Source organism: Mastacembelus armatus, chromosome 8, assembly GCF_900324485.2.
Source record: "Mastacembelus armatus chromosome 8, fMasArm1.2, whole genome shotgun sequence".
NCBI classification, from domain to species: Eukaryota; Metazoa; Chordata; class Actinopteri; order Synbranchiformes; family Mastacembelidae; genus Mastacembelus; species Mastacembelus armatus.
This window is the reverse complement of record NC_046640.1, coordinates 16,514,395-16,536,189: the sequence shown is the minus strand read 5'-3', so window position 1 is coordinate 16,536,189 and position 21,795 is coordinate 16,514,395. Positions and strand designations below refer to the sequence as shown.

Below are 21,795 nucleotides of genomic sequence, written 5' to 3'. Positions count from 1 at the left end.
TTACGAAATTAGCCACAAGTGAAATCAGTTTATTTAGCAGAAGTAGCAGAAGCAGAAGTCAGCTGCAGACAGAAGTGCAGTTGGCCAAGTTGAAAATATGACATTTTTAAAAATGCAGCTGTTTTTTTTAGATGAATAGCAATGCACTGCAGAGCAGAATTTTTAAAGAACTACATTTTTGCTTATATTTCTGTGGGCTATAGGAACAATACAAACAAAGAGTTTGATCTAAACATGAACAGGCCTGGAAAAAATATACTGTTATGTTTTTTTATGTTTGCAAATTGATGCAAAGAGTTAATGTGTCCAGAAGCAGCTGTGAAAAAAATCGTAACGGTATTGTAAATGCCAGATGTGTTTTATGTGCTATCAGATCAAAATCCAGCCAGTTATTTATAAATTCCATATTTTTTACATTTTGATGTTCAGTAAAATGCTTTCTAGAGATAAGTATGACTTCATTTTTATTAATACCAAGAATAAGAATTTTTTTCCCTGTGAGGTGTACAGTAATACATCAACATATTATAGAACTAGCAATGTTGTATGTTCAGTGATGATAGTTTCAAAACCCCTTTAAATAGGAGTAGTCATTAATTAAGCTTACAGCTTTACAAGCTTTACAGTGCCTGTGCAGACAATGTGATTGCAATGATTTTAATACAATTTATGAAATCATAGAGGCACACACACTCACACATGAACACACACACACAGAGTTTGATTACTTTTCCATCCTGCATCTCTGACTTAGCTCATTTCAACACAGCCAACCAATCTTCAAAACTCTGCAGGCATTTTCCAGAAAGCAGCTGCACATGATAACTAATATGGAAAAGGAGCAGTTGTAAATGTTATTTGCAGAGACCGCTTACTGAATGAAAGAGCAAGAGACCACAAGAGAAAGAGAGAAAGAGAGAAAGAGAGAGAGAGAGAGAGAGAGAGAGAGGGGAGTGGAGGCTGATTGAAGGTCTTAATGTTACATTTTAGCAGCAATTTGAAGATGTTTTCACCCCCAGGAGTGTCACTCAAAAGCTGTCTGGGGTTGGGGCATCTTTACACCTGGGACTTGCAAATCACAGAGGCAAATCACTATATATCCCTGTATGAAGCCTAAATCGTGCTTTTCCTCTCCATCACTTGCCTTTTTTTTTTCTCCGAAGAGTCCCAACGGCCAGATTTTCTTTCTTCTTTTCTCCCCCCAACTTCTCCTCGTCAAGACCGCTATAATTAAAGAGACTGGTCAGAGGGGAGGCCTTCTATGGCTGTTCTCCATCTCATTACCACATGCTTAGAGGTCACTCCAGTTCATACATACACTCATACACACATTTACGCATACAACAAAGAGTTTCACACTTTTGTAATCAAGTGAGAAGATGCAAAACAGAACAGATACATTCATGGTGCTGATAGTGTGTTGTCATTCATTTTCAGGTGAGAGCTGGACAAAAAAAATACAATAAGACTGTACTGACAACCCTGTCTAAAAACCATTCAACACAGAAGGCAAAACTTCAAGTAAACCAGAAGGAAATCAAATTTTCTGTCAAGACATGATTTATATTTTCTTTGGCAGGCAATGATGTTATATCTGTCCAAATATTCAGACAGGAAGCTCTTTTCATATCCTATTATGTTAATGTGTAAATGGTGGTGCTCCTGTTGTAAAATAGGTAACAGGAGGATGTGTCTGACTTTAGGAAAGATAAGGCTAGCTGCACCTATTTGTGGAGAAACACTGTTTTAACAGAGGAAAATTCTAAAAGAATCTAATGAGAAACTGCAGAGCCCTATCATAATCTGTTTTTTCATGAAAACATATTTGTTCCTCTGTTCTGGGCATACGTGTATTTCAACAAACATGTTGTGCCCTCTATATGTAAAGAACTGCTCATGCAAGGATATAATATTGCTAAATATTTTATAACTGCCGATATGAACGCAAACATTCACTTCTTGAAAAATAAATTTAAATAAAACTTGAAGTACCAATTATTTATCATAATCCTATTTCTGGGTTAACACTTCGCTGTTAACACCAAGGGTTTGGATTTCAGGTTAAAAATGAGATCTGCACATATAATTTGATATTAGTACAAGTATTCCATTGTGAGAAAATGGGGACATTTCTAAAAGTTCAAGTTCAAGTCCTGTGAATGAATCTGCAGTTTCAGTTGACCTGTGGTCAGAGTCTGCTTGAATTCAGGCTGGCTGGCTCAGACCCTGATGTGACCCCTTTCCACAAAGCCCATGGAAGTATGCCAAGCCAGCAGCAGATGAGAACCTGAAATAGCTCCAGACCAACACATTGGCCAGTGATTGTCCATTCTGCTCTAAGAGGAAAGCAGCTTCTTGATCTCCAGCCCTTCCAACGGCAAACTATCCTCCATGTATGTGATAATAAATGCTGCAACTAACATTCTGGTAAGGCAGTGTCCCACAATGCACCATATCAAAGGATCAAGTGCCAAAAATCCTCATTAAGATAGTGAAACTAGAAGCACGGACTGTGGAAAGAGCAATCAAAGGGCAGCAAATTGTTCAGGAATCCAGCAGATGGATCCAAACCTTTGCTGTACTGACATGAGCCTAGACAAGCTCACCATAACCTCTACCTCAAGATTGTTTCCGGAAGGTGAAAATATCTCGGGTTTTAGAGCCTTTTTTGCCCTCCAGTGGAGGTGTGGGGGTGGGGTTTGGTGAGGGCGAGGGTGTGGATGAAGGGGAGGGTGAGGACGGCTGCGGTGTAGAAGTGCCTCCATAGGGGCAGCTCTGTGAGTCTGGGTGTTCACCTGAACACTCCACAGTGGGGATGTAGCGGCTGTCCCACATTCCCGGACCACACAGTTTACAAAGGTCATGTAGGCTGCATGGGATCCTGGGTAGGAGGCGGAACTGGTAGAGGAGGCTGCGGGCCTGAAAGAGCAGGACGAAAGTGGCAGGATAAACTAAAATATGTACATGTGAGAGTAAAAGTAGCTATGGACTGACAATGAACAAAGTTGGAATACAAAACAGATTACAGATATCAAACATACTGAATTTAAACAGATGAAATAAATCAATAGCCTTTATTCCCAGCAAAAAAGAAAACAAACCATGATCAAGGTCAGCACCGCGTTTGTTACCAGTCAAAGCCAAAAGCTGCACCACCTGCTCTTGAAACGATGAAAGCTAAATCTTGGCCAACAACAAAAGCAGTTACACCAGCTGCATGCCAACATGAACTCAGTGCCTGTGGTTGCAGCAGTGCTAACACAGCATCCATAAACATGAGGAAGCAGGCACAGACACAGAAGGAGACATGCAGATCATAAATCTTCAGGATGGCACAACAGCATCCCATTTTAGCACCTCAGTGTCTCTATGGGCAAGTTAGCGAATATCAGAGTTGCACTGCTGCAGGACTGGGCAGGGCTATCTGAAGAAAACAACTCTGGTTTGAATCAAATACAGAGTAAGGCATTAGCCTGTAGAGGAATTGTCATGAGCATCATCATAAACTATAGATTATTATGATATTTTTAAATTAATGGATACCCATCTACTTTGGATGTATAGTAGAGTAGAAGCAGAGTAGTTCATTAACGGCATAATTGTTATAGATCGAACCATTTACCAAAAGGCAAAACACAAACAAAAAAGCATTTACTGATAATACCTTGCGCAACACGAGTTCTCCATTCATGTGCATGGAGAGGTTGCTGAAGTGGAGCAACATCTGGTCAGTGGCGAGCTGTTGTTCTGTCACATCCTCCCCATAGAGAACAATAATGGCCACACACAGGAACAGGTGGAAATAGTCCGTCTATAAAAAGAGGGACAGATGTTAGTCAAGATATCATAAATCCAGGAAAATCTGAAAATGATCACATTTTTGGGGCCTACAAGTCAATCTACAAGAAGTAAGAAGTTGGTGTTTATCCATGCCTTTGCTGTAGGGAACAATGTGAAGTTTAGCACAAAACAAGGATAAACAAGAACAGGTATACACAAAATTCAAATGAACACTATAATCTAGTTCAAGAAAAATACTAATTAGGAAAATGTAGTAATTCCAAATAGAATTTAAAGACAAAATGTCAATTAAGATCTCAAAGAACCTGGAAGGCTAAGACTTGATATTGTGTTTTTGTGTGGACAAGGGAAGTAGTGTTGTTATTTTTTAATACACACACACACACACACACACGTATGTATATATATATATATATGTAATATAAATATATATATATATATAAATCTGGAATATAAATTGGCAACAGGTAGGTAGTTTAAAAAATGTGTAAACCTTGAACCAAAAGGAAACTGCACAGTTTCCAAAACAGTTCCCAAAGGGATGAGTCTTTTCTGAAATCCACTTAACTGAATGAATCTTAATATAATATAAAGGAGTAAAAAGATTAATGAGCACAGACATTACCATATTACATCGTCTTCAGTGTCTCTATTCTTTTAAATGATCTGCAGGCCCCTCCTATTATCTAAATGATTAATAATTTCATCTCACCCTCTTAAATATCCATCCGTGTCTACACTTTTCATCTCTTATATATTAGCTATGACTTTCACCTAGAAAAGTAGTAAAATAACAGCTTGACTCTAAAATACATCTACCAACAATATATCTGTGTGGGTACAGTTAAAGATTTCAATGACACAATCGCCCATGAGCCATCTCTTATAACACTACATTCTTAATGCTCGTCAGTTACAGAAAATCATATATCAATCAGATATTCCTGCTTATAGTCCATCGAGTATGAGACATCCAACTGTCTAAACCGAGGTTTCACTCTGCTACCTCCTCTATCACCACCTGCAGCTGAATATCATATCTACCCTGAACAGATGGCATGAAGCACAGTCTGATATTTGACTGTCTCAGCAACGAGAGGTGTTATACATATGACACAGTCACAAGTTTACTGGATCCTCATACATGACAGAAGGGTTCAAAGCCTTCAACTGGGAAACATTTTGAGGTGAAAAAGCCAATAAAGTTCCTCCATAAACATATGCTTACGTTTAACAATTTAAATTTCAAAAGCTATTACACTCCTTTTTAAAATATTAAGATCAGATTCAACTGGACTGTGGGAGGTTTGATCAAGGGTCTTTTTTTTTTTTTTTAACTGAAAAAAAAAAAAATTTAATTTAATCACTATGGAATTAAACCACTTCAAGACCAAGAGGATGTAATGTGACATTATAAAGGCATTTAATAGGATTACAATAGTCTGTGTTGACAGGCCTTAAAGGAATAATATTAGCCTTTTCTGTTTAATAATTCATTTCTGCATGCCTCCAGAAAAATTATCAAATATTTGGTGATGTAGTGAATCTGAATACCACCAAACGCCCCCGTGCTCCCATATATAAACAACTTTTTTTCATAAACTTGTCTGTGTAAATGAGACACTTGGACTTTGCCCTGACCTGGTAGTGCGCCCAGCAGGCCTCCCACATGCGCAGAGCCTCTGTGTCAGGGAACTCGCGTTTGAAGCAGAGCAGGATCCAGCGGTGGCAGAAAAGAAGCTGGAGGCCATCCTCCCCGAGCCTGGTCAAGTGCTGGTGGAAGCGGGGCAGCATGAGGCGCAGCAGCTCCCTCAGGTACATCTGGATCCCGGTCAGAGAGAGTACATGCTACACATTTTCTAATGATATTACAGTGCAGGCTGGAAGTCTCTAGTGACAATGCAACCATCTGTTAAACTAATGTGAAAGAATTTGAATTTATTAACATAAATCGATGGACAATGTCAAGATGTTAACAGTGCTGAGTGCACTGAAGAGGAATTTACAGTGGCTTCAGAAAGTATTCTGACACTGAGCTGACAAGACACAATTAGAATGCCAAACATAACTACCAGCTGCCTTTCCATGTCTTCATCCCGCGGTGAGCTGATGAAGATGGTGTTCTCCATTAGGCCCACAAAGCACCAGAAGGTGTCACTTTCATCCTGGATCTCGGTGAGCAGGGGGGCCACCAGGTCAGACATGCCCTGGCAGTAGCCCATGTCCGGATTAAACACAGCATAGTTGAGCAGAATCCGCCTGGGGCAAGAACAGCCACAGACATCTAAGAGATGTCGTAACACTTCTAATACGATGGCATAAGAATAGCATCATAAACATTTAATACTGACACAGTATCAGCGTATGATACTGACTAAGGTCCCACCCAAACACTGAAAGATACAACGTGTTTCGGCATTGGAGCTAATGCCCAGAAAAACATGATAAGCCTGGCTTTTGCAGTTGCTATGCCAACTCCTCTGGTAACCAGGGAGCTAGTTAATGATATTTCTTGTTTTTTCCCCCTTTTTGTATATGGAAAGCACTTTGAAAAAAACCTTCCCTGGCAGTGCTCATGCATTAGTAAATAGTGTGTACAAAGGGAAAACTCCAAGGACCTTTTTATTGTTTCACTGCAATAACAACAGACAAAATGTATGTCGCTCAACTAAAAAACTAATAGGACGTGTTTCTTTGGAAAGCAGGTTTTGCAGTAGTTTCGTGTTTGGGAAATTAAAGACAGAAGTGATGAGAGGGTGTAAGTATCTTCAGTTCAAATGACATGCTTAGACTGAACGGCCCTGAGAAATGTATCAGTGACATGTAAGTACAATAAATGCTAGATAAAAGAGGATGCATGAGATAAGTGCTCTGCATTTGGATATGCAATGCTGGTATCACCCCACCCAACATAATACCTAGACAAATACCAAGAGTCTCGATGAGAGTCACTAAACTAATATGCTATTTAAATCCTCTTGCTCCTCATTTAGAAAACCATTAGCTCTGAGTATGCATCAAAAGTGCTCAGACGGCTTAGTCAGAGTCAATAAAGCATGAAACTCATTTGCAGGTCCCCCAGGGTTCAGAATATGAAATGAATAGGTATGCCTCTACGTTGGGTTGAGTAATGGGTATGATAAGAATGGATTGAGAGAAGGTGACAGAAGGAGAGGCTGAAAGAGATATGGAGACTGGGATTAGGAAAAAAAAAGAAGAAAAATCACAAAATGAAGAGAAGTGGACTGACCTCATGATCTCCACATTGGGGTTATTCTCTCCCCTGAAGAAGTGGTTGCTGCGGTCCGTTCTAACCACATCTTTATCAACTGTGAACTGGACCTTTCTCCAGAACTCACTGTGCTCCTCTGGGCTCATGGACAGCCTGAAGAAACAGGCAGACCCCAGGCAGAAACAAAAAGTTAGATATAAGAAAAAAATCTTGCAGCTGTTTTCATGAAAAGTTTCAAAAGTTAAAAATTAACTTGCTCTGCTATGATGAATTAAAGTGACAATAGCAAAATAGTTTTTACTGCACAACCTCTAAGGAAGTGCCTGGTAATGAATTAGCATCAAAATAAAAACATTCAAATAAAACATGATAACATATTATTAATCTCAAACATTATTCTGGTGTAAAACATTAATAGTTAGCTACAAATGAACTGAAAATGTGGGGTTGGGCCAACAGTGGACTGAAGGGGTATTTCATTATCAAGCACTCTATAGAGGACAATACAACAACCATAAAACCCCCATCCATCCCTCTAAATACTAGGGAGTAAATTAGCTATGTATTCTGTGTATGCCACTAATGTACTCAAGTCCTAACAAGCAGAGGGGATTTAATTAACACTGTTTGTTTTCCATGTGGCCCCACCAGGAATAATGTGTGCACACCTGATGCAAGGCCACGCAACTGTTTCAGTGCTGTGTGTATGCATTGTTGGACCCTCCCTGGCCACCTTTCTGTTTTTCTCTCTGGAGAATGCTAATCAGGAGCTCAGTACATGTTTTCAACACTTTATATTTTTGAAGATGGTGCGGTCAAGCAAGCACTAAACATGCACCAATGTCACATACATGTCCATAGGAAGGAAATAAAAAAGCACCAAACACATATGGTGATAGAATATAATAAAAAATGAAATACAATACAACAACAAGCACTATTCATTCACGACTGATCCTTCTTCACAAGCTGTTTCACCTTAAGTTTAAATTGATCCCATTCATGTTCCCACCCACACTGAGCCAGGAATCATACTTATTACTTTCTATGTCAATAATACAAAACAGAAATGGCAGGATTCACAGGCTAAACTGCACCTGAAACAATTAGTCTATCAACAATATCACAATTACAATATCAGCAATTATTTTGATAATCCAAGCATTCTGTGGTTCCAGCTTCCCAAGGGTGAAGATTTTCTGTTTTATATAGCTGCATACTGAATATCTGGGTTTGGAGCTGTTGGACACACATCACAGGAAATTATGATGGACTTTTATTTACAAGCAAAGTGCAGGGAATATATGAAAAAAATAACAATAAAAATAATTGTTTGCAGTGCTGGTCTGACCATATTGAAACATGTATACAGTATATCAACAAAAGGAATATTATAGACATCAAGCACACTTCTTTTTCATCTCCAAAATTCATAATAATCAAAAATAAAGCTCTTTTGAATTTTAAGAGAGGACCTGTAACAATCCATAATGACACTATAAGCAACAAAGTTTCAGTGTAAGATTTTGCAAAGGTCACTTACAGGCATCCCAGACACCAATGCTTTATGCATTACCTGGAAATTACATAACTTTATTTTTAATTAAAATAATCAGCGTGTGTATGATTGTGTATGATTTAAGTTTCATATGCATGTATCTGTGCTGCATAACTGATGCTTACTGTGGAAAAACATGAAAATAAATAAATACATTCAACTAAAACAAATAAGTAAAGAAGGACGGGCTGATCTTAAGGTTATTTTTATAGCATATTTCTCCATTTGTCCATCCAGAAACATTCTTCTCTGTTGCTTTCATCCATCCTGTACACGTTGCCTTTTGACCTGCATGCAGTAATCCAGTCTTTGGTTATTCAAAGTCTGTTTACTTGCTATAGCTGTATTACTTCCATTGCTAGCTGCTAAATTAACCCAGCTAAGGAAAGGAAGCAAGGTTAGGAGACAAGGATCAAGACATGTCCTAATGATCAACCAGTGACCCTGGAGGTTTCCTTAATGAAATGGTCTTCAAAGGAATCCACATCAGAGTCAGAACAAGGACTCTAATTATATGACTTCAGTGAGACCTTCTGATGTACTCAAAATGTTAATAGGCCATACAGATGAAACCTGTCCAATTATCATATTCATTCTAGGTAAAATGACAATGTATGAAAATATGTGCACACTTAACCTTTTGGTGGTGGGGTGGGGATAAATAAAGACTCAGATGTGTATGTGTTTGTGTGTGTGTGTGTGTGTGTGTGTGTGTGTGTGCACAGCTTACAGCTGTGTTATTTTCCTTCTGATGAGAGAGTATGATCTGATAAGCGCTGACATGTTTTTCCTCTGGAGACCTTTTATTTCACACACGGCACCTCCCCTTAACACTTCCCTGATTGTGCCTATTGACTGCACAGTGCAAGCGATGAGAGGCCACAATGGACTCACATATGGTTTAATGTTTGACTGACTGAGCATTTGGCAGCCTATACTGCAGCCACGTTATCTGCTGTTTCACAGTGTCTCTGTCAGACTTTTTAAGGGAGTGAACTGATTTTCATAATGTCAGATAAACCTAGGAATACTCAGTTTTCATTTTGTTAGCCGTATGTTTTCAGATTTCATCAAAACTTTTTTATAGAACAAACACACATATCTATATTCTGTCTTCTAGTTTCTCACCTCCTTTGCTGGATGTCATGATATTGGGTGCGTTTTTGAAGTCTCCAGGCCTCCCGCTCCTGAGAGGTGGAGTCGTAGCTGTAGTAGTGCAGCAGGAAGGGCCACACCTCACCACGGATGGATGGGTCGATTCCACCAAAGAAGATGGCCTGATGAAGAGTGAGAGGTGAACAAACGCAGTGAGAACAAAAGGAGGATTTAAAGGGCAAACAGAGGGCACACAGCGAAGGATCATTTATGACAGATACTCTTAACTGTGACAACACGTCACACTCTATGCAAACAAGACATGCACGGTGGTGTAGGTGCCACAGCATGCATTCAACTATCACCTTACAAAACTACAGTCGATATCTTACATGCATTGCAAAAAGATGCAAAACATTAATCTAAAAAAAACACTGCTTAAGCTGCATGTCCAGCACAAACAGTGTTGCTCTGTTTCTGCAATTGTGTTTTTTGTTTTTTGCAAAAATGTCTTGGTCAATGTTTAACTGCCACTGAGTCATTTCAGAAAGCTTCAAAACTTCAAATGAGTCAATACTAGAGAAGCCAAATGACTCACAGGGGACATTGGCCAAGACAAATCCTTTCATTATTTACCACCTTGGGGTGCTGATTAAAACAGAAAGTTACAAACTGCAGAGCTGACTTTCAAAATGACTGTCAGTATGTGTAATTCAGAGAGAAATGCAAACAAATGAGAAGCTTGACTATGCAAGGCATCAGGTGAGACTGTAAGTGGTTTTCCAACAGCATTGTAAACATGCATATGCATGTGCACACACCTACCCCTACAGACATACCTTGCGCAGCTTATATTCCTCTTCCACCTGCCCATTGTGGTTGAGATGACGTAGCCAGGTGGTGACATCCAACCGCCGATAAAGCTTTTCCTCTGGGTGTGTCTCAGACGACGGTAGGGTGGGCCTCTGAATGGAAAACTGCATGCAGGACCTCTCATCTGACCCCTGACAGAAAGGAAGACAACAGCTTAAAAAAAAAAAAGTTTAGCAAAAATTTGGGCACAGAACCAAAATTTAAACTGGATGCCAGGATTTTGGATTTGTATGGTAACCTGGTCTTTAAGCTGGGTTTCCCTGCAGCACTTCCACTGTTGGAAGACTTCAGCCAGCTTGTCCAGGCCAGCGTGATGGAAGTGGAGGATCTTATATTGGCTCTCTCTGCTGGCTATCACCAGTTGGCCACTGGTACATGCTTCATCACTGCAAAAGCACAATACTGAACAATAAAGGAGGGAAAATTTCACAAAAACCTCCTGCTACTTAACTAATTTCAATCAAATACACAACCAAATTTCCACTTACTATCATAAAATACCATCTTAAAACCTATCAACATAGCATGAGACATTGCACAGTGACCCCTCATGACTCCACTGTGACCTTTTGGACTACTAGCTGACCTGAAGAAGAGTCTCAACGACCTCATGTGACCCAGGTCCACCCTGAAAACGCCACACAATTGCTCCAGAGCCAGCACCTTTTGCTGCTCCTCCCACCGCACGCCCTGCGACTGGCTGCTGCTCTCGGACGGGGCGTGGCTGTCCAGGCTGGAGGCAGAGCTGACCGAGTGGGTCATGGACTCCTCACACAGCTCCCTGAAAAAAAAACAAACAAAAAACAAAAAAAACAATTGAGTTTCTATGAATTAGGACTTCAGAGGTTATTTTTTTTAGAGCTTGATTGTGCTAAAGGGAACTGAGTCATGTTTTCCATGAAATCAACTGAGACCTCAAATTGTGTTTATCCCTTCTGCCAAAAATTTCTACTTTCTTCTGCCTCATGTTCAAATACAGAGCCATTCTTCTATGTGAAGCATTAATAATAAATATGTTTTGCCCATTGATAATTGTGCAGACATATGGGCTTATCCTCAGCTCAGTTCTACGTGTCGTTTTGTGCCTCAATATGGTCCTGCCAAAGGTCTGAGAATGGGAGGAATGCATGGAGGTTTCTGAGGACACACACGAGAATCTGTACACACACACACAAATCACACTGTCTGCTGTTCAATTTCCCCTGTCATTCCCCCATGGTCAGCATGTTGTTCCCGACACTGAAACCTGAGCTGAGGGTTCCTCTGTTGCAAGAGTAAACACACAAGCATGCATCCACAATCTAAACATACATGAACAGAAAAACACACATGCAACATGTAGAAAAAGGAGAAAACTGTGTATGTGGCCAACAAAAACACACATCATCCACCACACCAGACACACATAAGTTCTTCAATTATGAGAATCGCTCACTGGTTGGCATGTTCTATGTCTTTCTCTATACACACACACACACACACACACACACACACACACACACACACACACAGCCAAGTGAATGGACCATAGCTAATGACCATAATGCACTCTCAAACACGTTTTGAGACATACTAATGCTGAGAAACAGGCCAACACAGAAATGTGTTAAACTCACTGACATTTGAGAAGTAGATGTCTAAATGAAGTTATTTGCATGCTTCTGGCCATCAAATACACTTATTTTAAAAATGAAAGGCTATCCCATTTGAAAATGTTTGTAATTAATACTTCACAAGGAGTATTTTTGCATCTGGTTTTACTAAATGTGTGAAGTTCGAAGTACACACATTTCTAATAAAAAACACAGCAGTTCTACAGGTGAACACACGTGATACATTGGTACTTTGAAAAGATGAGGGAGGCAGGCCAAGTCTAATCTTTTACACCCTGAATCAATCATGTCTGGCTAATCATTTCCCTGTTAGCAGATGGGAAAATAACAAGGCTGATCAATCCAAGCTGCACAGTTTCCTCTGCTATCTGGTGATTTACAGCTCTCTGTCTCATGTATCACACCACAAACCAGACTGTGGAATACAGTGAACTGGGAGAGAGGCACAGAGTGCTCTGGATATGGGAGTTAAGCAATTTGAAAAATGGAGGAGTCTTTTAAAGGATTACTGTAGTCCATTGTATTGTGCTCACTTTTTCACAACTCAAATGACAGTCAAGCGCAAGGTGTTTACAAGGCCTATGAGCCCATTTACACCATTTCTTCCATTCCTCGTGTATGGTTAAAGAACATATGCAAAAACATTTTGTGCTATTTCTCCATATTGGAATTGAAAAGTGCAAAAACCATGGAAAACAGAGGAAGAAAGCAAATGATTCTTGGAAGCTAAGCATGGATCGTCCACTTCGCTGCACTCAAGCAGAAACTCAGCAAGTGATTAACAATGTCTGTCAGCAGCAAGAGTCTGATTTTATTCATATACTGTAGGCAGCAAATGCCAGCAGCAGCATGTCATAAGCTGTACACAAAATATACTATACAAACAAGCTGTTTTGTTTTCAGGCTGCTGTAACTGGCATGTCCCACCAGGCCAGGATGAGATCAAACTGCCCTGAGGTCTGTGTAACACCTCTTTCTACATAGATGAGGCTTTACCCCAAGGGAAGGTGCTGCTAGGTCACCCTGAGAACGAGAACCAAGAGCTACAGGCCCCCTGGGACTCGCAGGCCCTCCAGCTAATCCCTGGAGGGAACAGATGAGGGAGGGCTTCAGTAAATAAAAGGGGTGGTTTGGAGTTCTGCAGGAAAACACTGAAGTGTTCAGTAAAGTTTTAGATTTGGAGACAGAGGACAAAAAACTGATTAATTATGTGAAATCACAATATTCCCGGAACCAAAATATCACACATTCAAGTCAGATGTACTCTTATCCAGGAGTTTCCAGGCCTCCTCCATCTGTCTAAAAAGCGGATAAGGACCCTCAAAAGGGATCACAAGATAAATATGCGGGGTCATGTGATCCCTGCTGTGCCTAGAGAAAGTATTCATCAGTGCTTTCATGTTTTATTGTTTTCCAAGATTGATTCAGTAACAGGTGTATTTAAACCCACAGTCTATTTAAATCACTTTGTAAAGATGTTTTCACTTTGACTATAAAGGGTCTTTTATCTTGATTAGAGCCAAAAAAACTACAATAATCTACTTTGACTCAATGTCAAAGAAACATGAAAACCTCCCCAGGGGTATTTTTTTATAGACAACTTAGGCAGTAAAACACATAAAGCTGATTATTGATTTACTTCTTGTACTTCTGGAGACTCTGGGAATTTTAAAATACAAGAAAAAACTATGGCCACAACCAGTAGACACACATATTGTAGACAGTGACAAATGGTTGTTTAAAGATGTCATATGACAAATATGTTGGAAACCACTGTTCTCAGATATAATCACGTTAAAATTCTGCAAGCAAAGAAGTTTCGTAAACAGAGATCAGATGAACTACTGTTAAAGTTTAAAGAAACTTGTTAAGAAGCTTGACAGGGATTGCTGTAGATTTCCAATTTTCTTTCCCACCTCTCTCCTCTCTCTCCCTCCCTTTTCATCACTCCCTCTCTCCCATATGTGGCTCTTTCTCTTTGAATGATTCCAAGTGACATGTTTCCAGTTCCTGGCCCCTTAACAGTGTCAATTAAAGCAAGAGAGAGAGAAAGAGAGATTGAGTGGGTTCCAGGGTTTTGGCTGCTGCTCCGCTCTCTTCAGTCCTCTAATCCAGAGAGCTGACATTCAGCCCAGCACAACAACCCCGGGAGCACTGGGAATCAAAGGGCTTCACACAGACTTTAGGAAAGGAAGGAGAGGGGGGGCAAGATATTTGAGAGGTGGGCAACACCGACAGAAACAATATTGAGGAAAAACAGAGAGAATGACCAAGAGGAAGAGGTGCAAAAGGAAGAGTGAAAAGAATGGACAGAGAGGAGACAGGATAATCCAGAAGTAGGAAAAAAACAGGCAAAGAAGAGGATGGATAGAAAGAGACTGAGAAGAGACACCAACAGTGAGAGAAGCACAGAGGAAAAGGGGAAGAGAAGGACAGAGTAAAGGTTAGAAGCTGTGAAGCAAAGACTGTTGCCAAGTCACACACTGACTGCACTTACAGCAAGCTGGGGTCTGAGAGTGGTTAAAAAGGCTTAAACACACACTCACTCCCTCTCTCACTCTCCTCCACACACACTGACACAAGCTCACAAATTCTGGGCAACATGTCAGGCCAAATAGCTGCGTGAGGAAACGACCACGAAGGGAATCATAAATTCAAACAGCCGTGAGGTCCGAACAGCAACACAGTCCCTGTCCAGATGGCTCCCCTGATTACAGAACAATCTCTGAAAACACTGAGGTTTTGGGTTTGTTGGATTTCATGACTTATTTTTGGTCATCTGTGACATTATAAAACATTCAGATAGAGAGTTGTGAGTAGATCAAATTTGCTATGCCCCCTACTGAATTCATCTACCTGCTTTCACTCCCAAGAGACATTCAGTTGTGCAATAAGCCACCTTGTGGACTCAGAGTGTAACCTACATCTGGTGGCATCAATTCTTTTCTTTTTGGCTCCACCTTGTGGCAGGTTAGGGTAACTGAAAAACATTCATAATGAATGTAAAAATTTCTGTAACAAATGCTACAATAAGCAGCATCTGTCATAGTTCCTCACATAAAAATGTCTGATATTCTCTTGTCTGTCTGAAAGAGTTGAAGCAACTACATGTCATTGTGATGCAGCATAGGGCATTTCTGAGTAAACAATATATAATATACACACAATATATGATACAATATATGACATAATATACACAATATATGTCACAGTATGATACTGTAAATTCCAGACAGAATTTAAAATATCAAAATTAAACACAATCAGCTAATAAATCTGTAGTATTTGGCAACATCCACTTATAGTACATTTATAATATATACACACACAACTACACATTATTTGATGGCATTCAGAGGATTTATCTTCCATAATCCCTAAATCTGTTCACCAAAACTAATCCCAAGTAAAATTCTCTCAGATAGGATTTTGATTTGGTCTGTCAGATAGTTCTCACATGTCATAACAACACTAAACTAGACAGGGCTTCTATTGAGGTAATGTCATCTAAGTATTTTTTTATATGAATGGTCTCTCATTTTTCAAAATTAGTCACTAAAAATAAAAATAAGATTGCATTTAATTCCATTTAAGTTATCGGGCTATCACATTTTGTTTGAAATGTTATTATTCATTCAAACAATGAATAATCAAACATTTTAAAAAAAACGTTTTAGTCTTTAGCAAAGTATTTAGTATATAGTTTGTCTTGCAGTTCAGTAGATGTTGCTCTTAAAATTCAGATCGACATACAGCATGCCCTATTGACCACTAAAATAAAGTCAACAAATTGATCTGTGTTGATCAGGTCATCACAAAAGTGAAGCATTTGATAAGCAGCATTGGAAAGACAAAAAATGGGCAAAATTACCAACAAAGATAAGGATGGCTGGTGACTAAAGCAGCTGCTTTACTGTACAACAACAGCAGCTCAGTGTTAATAAGTTTGTTTGAACTTGACTTTTTGAAACGTGACAGCCTTACTAGATCACCAATACAGGCCTAAATTTAATTCAAATATATGCAATTTATACCTCAGTCATAATATTAAATAATGTAGCTCATATACAGTGTTTGTTCAGAATTACTGAATTGTGGTTTCCAATATGTCCTAAGAACTGTGTAGGGTTTTTAAAAATCTGAATTAAAATCATCTGCACAAGCCGCTTATATAAATATTACTCTGACGTTCACATACTTGTTCTCATACTTATTTTCTTATTTTGTCCAGCAGTCACCATGCAAGTCATATTAAGAGAAGAAATGATCTGACAGTGACCAGTTTTATGCTTTTTTTTTTTAGAGACTCTTTGTTTTAGAGTAACTCAAGAAACTCCCATTTTTGATCAAATATTGGACAAGGTATACTTGCCTTTACAATGACCTACTCCAACTAAAACACAATCTCTGTTTATTTCTATCTGATGCTATTGTGAAAAACAATTGATTCTGCTATTTAAATATGACAGTGTAGATCATGAATGAAGTCCATGTTAAACCTTGCACTGACCTGGTTTCATTGTCCAAAAAGACAGAGCCGCTGCTCTCACAGAGAGCCTCACTGACAGGGGACAAGCAGAAAGGGGAAGAGAAGGTGTCTGAGTCAGAACCCATGGTGCTATCCCGACTCACTTCGTCCGACAGCTCACAGGAAACCTCATCACCCTCCTCCCCAGCTGAGGGCAGCTGCTGTGGGTGTGAGGAAGCATCCACTCCTGCCTCTACTATCAGGCTGTGGCTCTCTGCTGAGGTACTGCTGATCATGTTCTTCTCATCATCTTCATCTTCCTCCTGGGCTGCTGGAGGACGGGAGTGGGGTCTGGAGTGGACAGTTTGTTTAAAACACATTCTGTGTTAAATCTGTTAAAATGTTTTTATTCATAGTGTAATTGAGGTTTTCATAGTGTAAGTGTATGTTGTTACCGATATGTAATATGTGACTGTCATTATAATAGCTTCCTTAAACACATGGGTTTACACTGCAGAGCCACAAACACATAGATCACCGCTTTTGTATAATAATCAACATGAAACTGAAACATCAAAAACAACACTCCAGCATATGCAAACTGTCTGGACGTTAACTTTCAAACTAAATTTCAGACTCAAAATGATCTGCATCAATGCATTCAATACCTTGAGGAATGAATCCATCCATCCATCCATCCATCCATCCATCCATCCATCCATCATCTATACCCGCTTATTTCTAATTAGGGTCACGGGGATCTGCTGGAGTCTATCTTTGAGGAATACATTTTAAGAAATATCTTTTCCTACCGTCGGCCTCGACGTCGTCCATTCCTGCGAACAGGGGAGCTCTCAGGTGTGATGTAACGTAACGCCTCCTCATCCTGCCTCTGGATGCGGGAGTTGGGCACCCAGGTCAGAATCAGAGTGGTGCCCAGACTCTCATCCTTCTCCATGTGCACACACAGGTAGCCTGCAGGAGGCGGCATAAACCATACATACATTGAGAAAAATCAGGTAATGAGAGGAAATGACAAAACGTCTTATGAACAGGAGACAGCTAAGGAGCTGCAACCTAAGGCAAAAAGAAAACAAGTCAAGTTGACAGATAGAACAATTTCACGGTGTTGCATTAATCTTACTAAAAGGAGGAATAATGTGTAAACTGGCATTTAGTCTCCTGTGTTTTTTTTATTTCACATGAATTTTTATTTTGTTGTGCTCTTTTAAAAAATTGGTACTCTGTACATTAAAAAAAGAGACACAGGTGAAGGATTATGCCATTGTCACTAAACTAGAACCTTCTATAACTACAGCCAATAACATCTAACTTAACACAAGTGTCAGTAATGAGAAAGCTCAATGGAAAGCTGTTCTTGTTGGGTTGAATTGTCCACTCAGCACTAAAAACAGCTGGAAAAAGTTTCAACATCAGTCAAGTCTAACCTGGGTGGTGCTCTGGCAGGCCAGGCAGCGGCTCTGCAGGGTGCACACAAACATTATTTTTGGAGAAGATGATTTCGCCATCCAGGCCCGAGCGTAAGGATGAACCCCCTGCCCCGGGGTTAAAGGTCAGGAGGTCAGATGCCTTGGAGGAGGCACGCCGCAGGAGCCGACCCAGAGACATCTCCTCAGGCGCCGGAACACTGGGCCCATCCTCTGAATATGGAGTTTTGGGAGGGGGAAAGGGAGTTTTAGGCAGCAGAGGAGGACAGGATGGTCCAGGAAAGAAATGGTAAGGGTGTGTTGAAGAGCAGGAAAAGACATGGAAGAATGACATCAGATAAAAAAGGAAACATTAGTCGTAAATATTTAAGGACAGGGAGACACAGCTTGGCTCTGTAGTGCTGCACAGATCCTCACCTACACTGCACCTCGTCTGTCATATGTGTGCTTGTATTTACTGCAGTGTCCTTACTGCAGCACTCAACCCCAGTATCCCTTCTCCCTTCTGGACTTGATCAGCAATTCTTTGTGTCACACTTTCCCTGCACACACCTGCATTTGCAAACACATTCACACTTTGTGTGCATACTGTGCTAGTGTGCAACTGAATGTGTTACACCTTTTGCAAACAACACGCATACCGTCGTGTACACAAAGACATGTGCAAACACACTTCACTCCATCCGTGTGAAACTCCAAGCAGTTATCAGCAGCCAACAGATGTCATCAACACCAGCACTGATCAGGGCACAGTATGCCATCAAACTTCCTGTCAAACAAAAAGTAAAGCAGCTCTTTTGATGTTGCAACATGGTGTGCTGCTGAGGGTCTTCCTCTTGGAGAGGTGACAGGCTCAAGCACAACAAAAGCAAACTTTTTCATTTTATTTCTTTTGTAATCTGACTGATTCTTGTTCACTCTCTTAAGCTTTGACATGTGTCTGCATCTTTGGACCCACTTCACATGTGCTGTTTTCTTGTTGGCTGAACATACTGAAATGTCCTCTCTACTCTATCAGAGGAATGTTCCCTCCTTTTTCCTCAGAGGACATGTTTACCCCTGCCTGATGAAGCAGGCACCCCACTTCCTGATGCCAGAACCGGGACAGGAAGGCTGCTGGCATGAAATTCAGGCATGACCTGGGAGAGGAGACTTGCTTCGGGCTATAAATTTGCTTACATTAACAAAAAAAAAAAAAAAAAAGAAAGAAAAAAGTGGGAGTTTTGGTGTTTTGTATGTTTGACCGTTACTATTCACACAGTACTCTTCTGCTGTCAGTAATCCTGGCATGCAGCTAACAATTATATTCATTTCCAATTAATGGATTCAGTGTTTACTCCATCAAATGTTAAACAAATATGTCCATTGCAGATTACCCAGACCAAACCAAAATCCAATGATATTCTTCTTATTATTATGTTATTGATAGCACATAGGTGCTGAAACTGGCACAACTTATCAGACAAAAAAAAAAAAAAAAGAAGAACATATATCTTCTTCTAATCTGTTTGCAAGGTAGACACAGAACTAACTTTATATATTTGCAGACTTTTCTGGAAATAAATTTGAAAACGTCAGAGTGCCAGGTCACCATTCCTGTATTCCACAGGCCACCCTATAAGAACACCACTGAGCGTTAGTGGCCGCTGGGCTATTTGCATGCTAACTGCTTACACACCCACCTGTAAACATGGTGTCTGACTGATGTACAGTATGTGGATGCACACAATGGAAAACATCTTGCCTGAACATAATGTTAACCTATAAGCAGTAGCCTTGTGACAACCATAATACATTCACTGTTGGGCTACTATTCTAGTGGTTATTTTGGTCTGTATGTGATTGCTGGGCGACCCAGGACAGTCTGATAGAGCTTGTTCAGGCTGGCTGTTAAAGGACAGACTGCTCTCACTCCTTTTTTTTCACTTCATCTTTCATGCTGTCAACACCTCCATGTGCACACACACTGCCTCTCCTCTCTGACCTTTCACTGTTTTATCAAATGACTCACATCCCTGGGTCTGAAACACCATCCCAAACTCTATCTAGTTGCACCGTGACCAACAGGGTGCTTCGAAATTTTCAGAAACTTTTAACAGGTTGGCTGCCAAAATGAGAGACATTTAATAAGAAACCCACACCAAGAAAATACAGATGCAAATATTAACACCACATGCTTCCAGGGTCTCAACTTCTCACCTCTGGGCTGCATTAAGCCATCACCCTGACATCTGAATAGAGGAGCAAATACACAACACCCTCTTTTCATCTACACTGCCATACCTGGGGCAGCAGAAAGAAGATCAGCCACAAAAACACGACTCTTGTCTGTCCAGGGTGGGCAAGTTACAAGGAAACTATGCAGCGGAGAGTCTAGATACATCTGAAGGTACATTTCAAAGCACATGAAACATATTTCTCTTACAGGAAAAAGTGTATTGTAATACACTGTGCTCTTTTCCAAATTTGTCAAATTGAGCTTAGGTATGTGAGCACTTCATTTTCTTGACTGTTCTACTTGAAGATAGATCAGTATTTGTGGATATCAGAAAATAAGCGCCAATAAGATGCCAAAGATAGTTGAGGGAGTGACACTGTTGCACAAGTCATCTTACCAGAGAGCACTCAAAAGTTGCTTTTTTGACTGTAAAATGCCTTATTTTTTAATGGGAACTGTTATTGTAAAAATAATTATCAACCAGTGGATGATAATTAGATTTTGTTTTATCCACTGTCAAATCAATCGATCCAGAGTTTCATATAGGAGACATTTATAACAAAACTTTGTATGAGGAGATTACAGGTCAAAGGAGTCATAATGTGTGTAAACCTTTTTCTACCTGCCTTAAAAAGGCTGCTTGGATGTAGCCTTTGGAGGAAATGCCTGAGTAGTAAGAGTAACAGTGTGGCCTGTGAAACAGAGGCGTGCCATGATGTCGGGGGCTCCATCAGCTACCACTACACGTCTGAGAGGAAGAGGAGGAGGAGGAGGAGGAGAGGGCGGATGGGATGAGGATTTTGCTACCACAGCATTATTTACACACAGGCCCATACTAACATGCACCGTAGGTTTCTGCCCAGAGCCTCCTGCAATTCTATCCGTAGCACGGTGAGCATAAATATTTTAGTTCAGCTGCTTGGACCGTGGCTGAAATCGTCTGCTAGTTGCATTTTACGGTGCCCACGTCTGCACGCAACTTTAAAGTTTGTTTATCAAGCAGCGCTGCAAAACACCACAGACACACATTTGGCTCGTACCGGAGAAATGTGTCCTCCTTGGCTGCTGGCACGCACCTGTTCCAGCAGGAGAAATGAATGAATAGCTTGTAAAGAAACGGGGCCAAAACGGTGGAGCTCTCACCTTCAGTCCCGCAGCAGGACTCTACAGCCCATAGCGGACATGCATCTCACAGGCAGGCAGGGAACCAGCAGCGTGCACCGGCGTCCTCTCGCCACCTTTCTCCCGGATTTAGCTCAGCTGTTACCGACTACACTCTTGTTTGTATCCCTGTTTTCCGACAGTGACACCACACGTTTGCCTGCTGCTGCTGCTGCTGCGAGAGGAAAACTACACTTCCGGTTTTAACCTTCAAAGTAAACCTTTCCATTTGACGATCACGGTGCAGGTTTTTTTTTTAAGCGTTAATTTCGTTTTACTTTGTAAACTAGACTTGTCTCATGTCCTATAATAATTTGCTTTTCTAACT

General features: G+C 40.4%; 1 protein-coding gene across 3 annotated transcripts; it reads right to left on the bottom strand.

The window, feature by feature from the left end:
- Nucleotides 1–201: 201 nt before the first annotated feature.
- tbc1d16 (TBC1 domain family, member 16) lies at nucleotides 202–21,591 on the bottom strand. Of its 3 annotated transcripts, none has more exons than XM_026324081.1 (13): nucleotides 21,347–21,591; nucleotides 18,089–18,301; nucleotides 17,453–17,615; nucleotides 16,683–16,991; nucleotides 11,146–11,340; nucleotides 10,798–10,945; nucleotides 10,526–10,690; nucleotides 9,720–9,868; nucleotides 7,052–7,186; nucleotides 5,874–6,060; nucleotides 5,443–5,649; nucleotides 3,665–3,811; nucleotides 202–2,919 (listed from the first exon to the last, which is right to left on the bottom strand). In XM_026324081.1, exons 2-13 carry the CDS (start codon nucleotides 18,267–18,269, stop codon nucleotides 2,620–2,622), a joined length of 2,286 nt encoding a protein of 761 aa, XP_026179866.1. In that variant the 5' UTR covers nucleotides 18,270–18,301; nucleotides 21,347–21,591; the 3' UTR covers nucleotides 202–2,619. The 3 variants fall into 3 exon arrangements, with proteins under 3 accessions (XP_026179866.1, XP_026179868.1, XP_026179867.1); XM_026324083.1 differs by having other exon boundaries at nucleotides 5,443–5,622; XM_026324082.1 differs by lacking the exon at nucleotides 21,347–21,591 and adding an exon at nucleotides 18,730–18,884.
- Nucleotides 21,592–21,795: the final 204 nt, after the last annotated feature.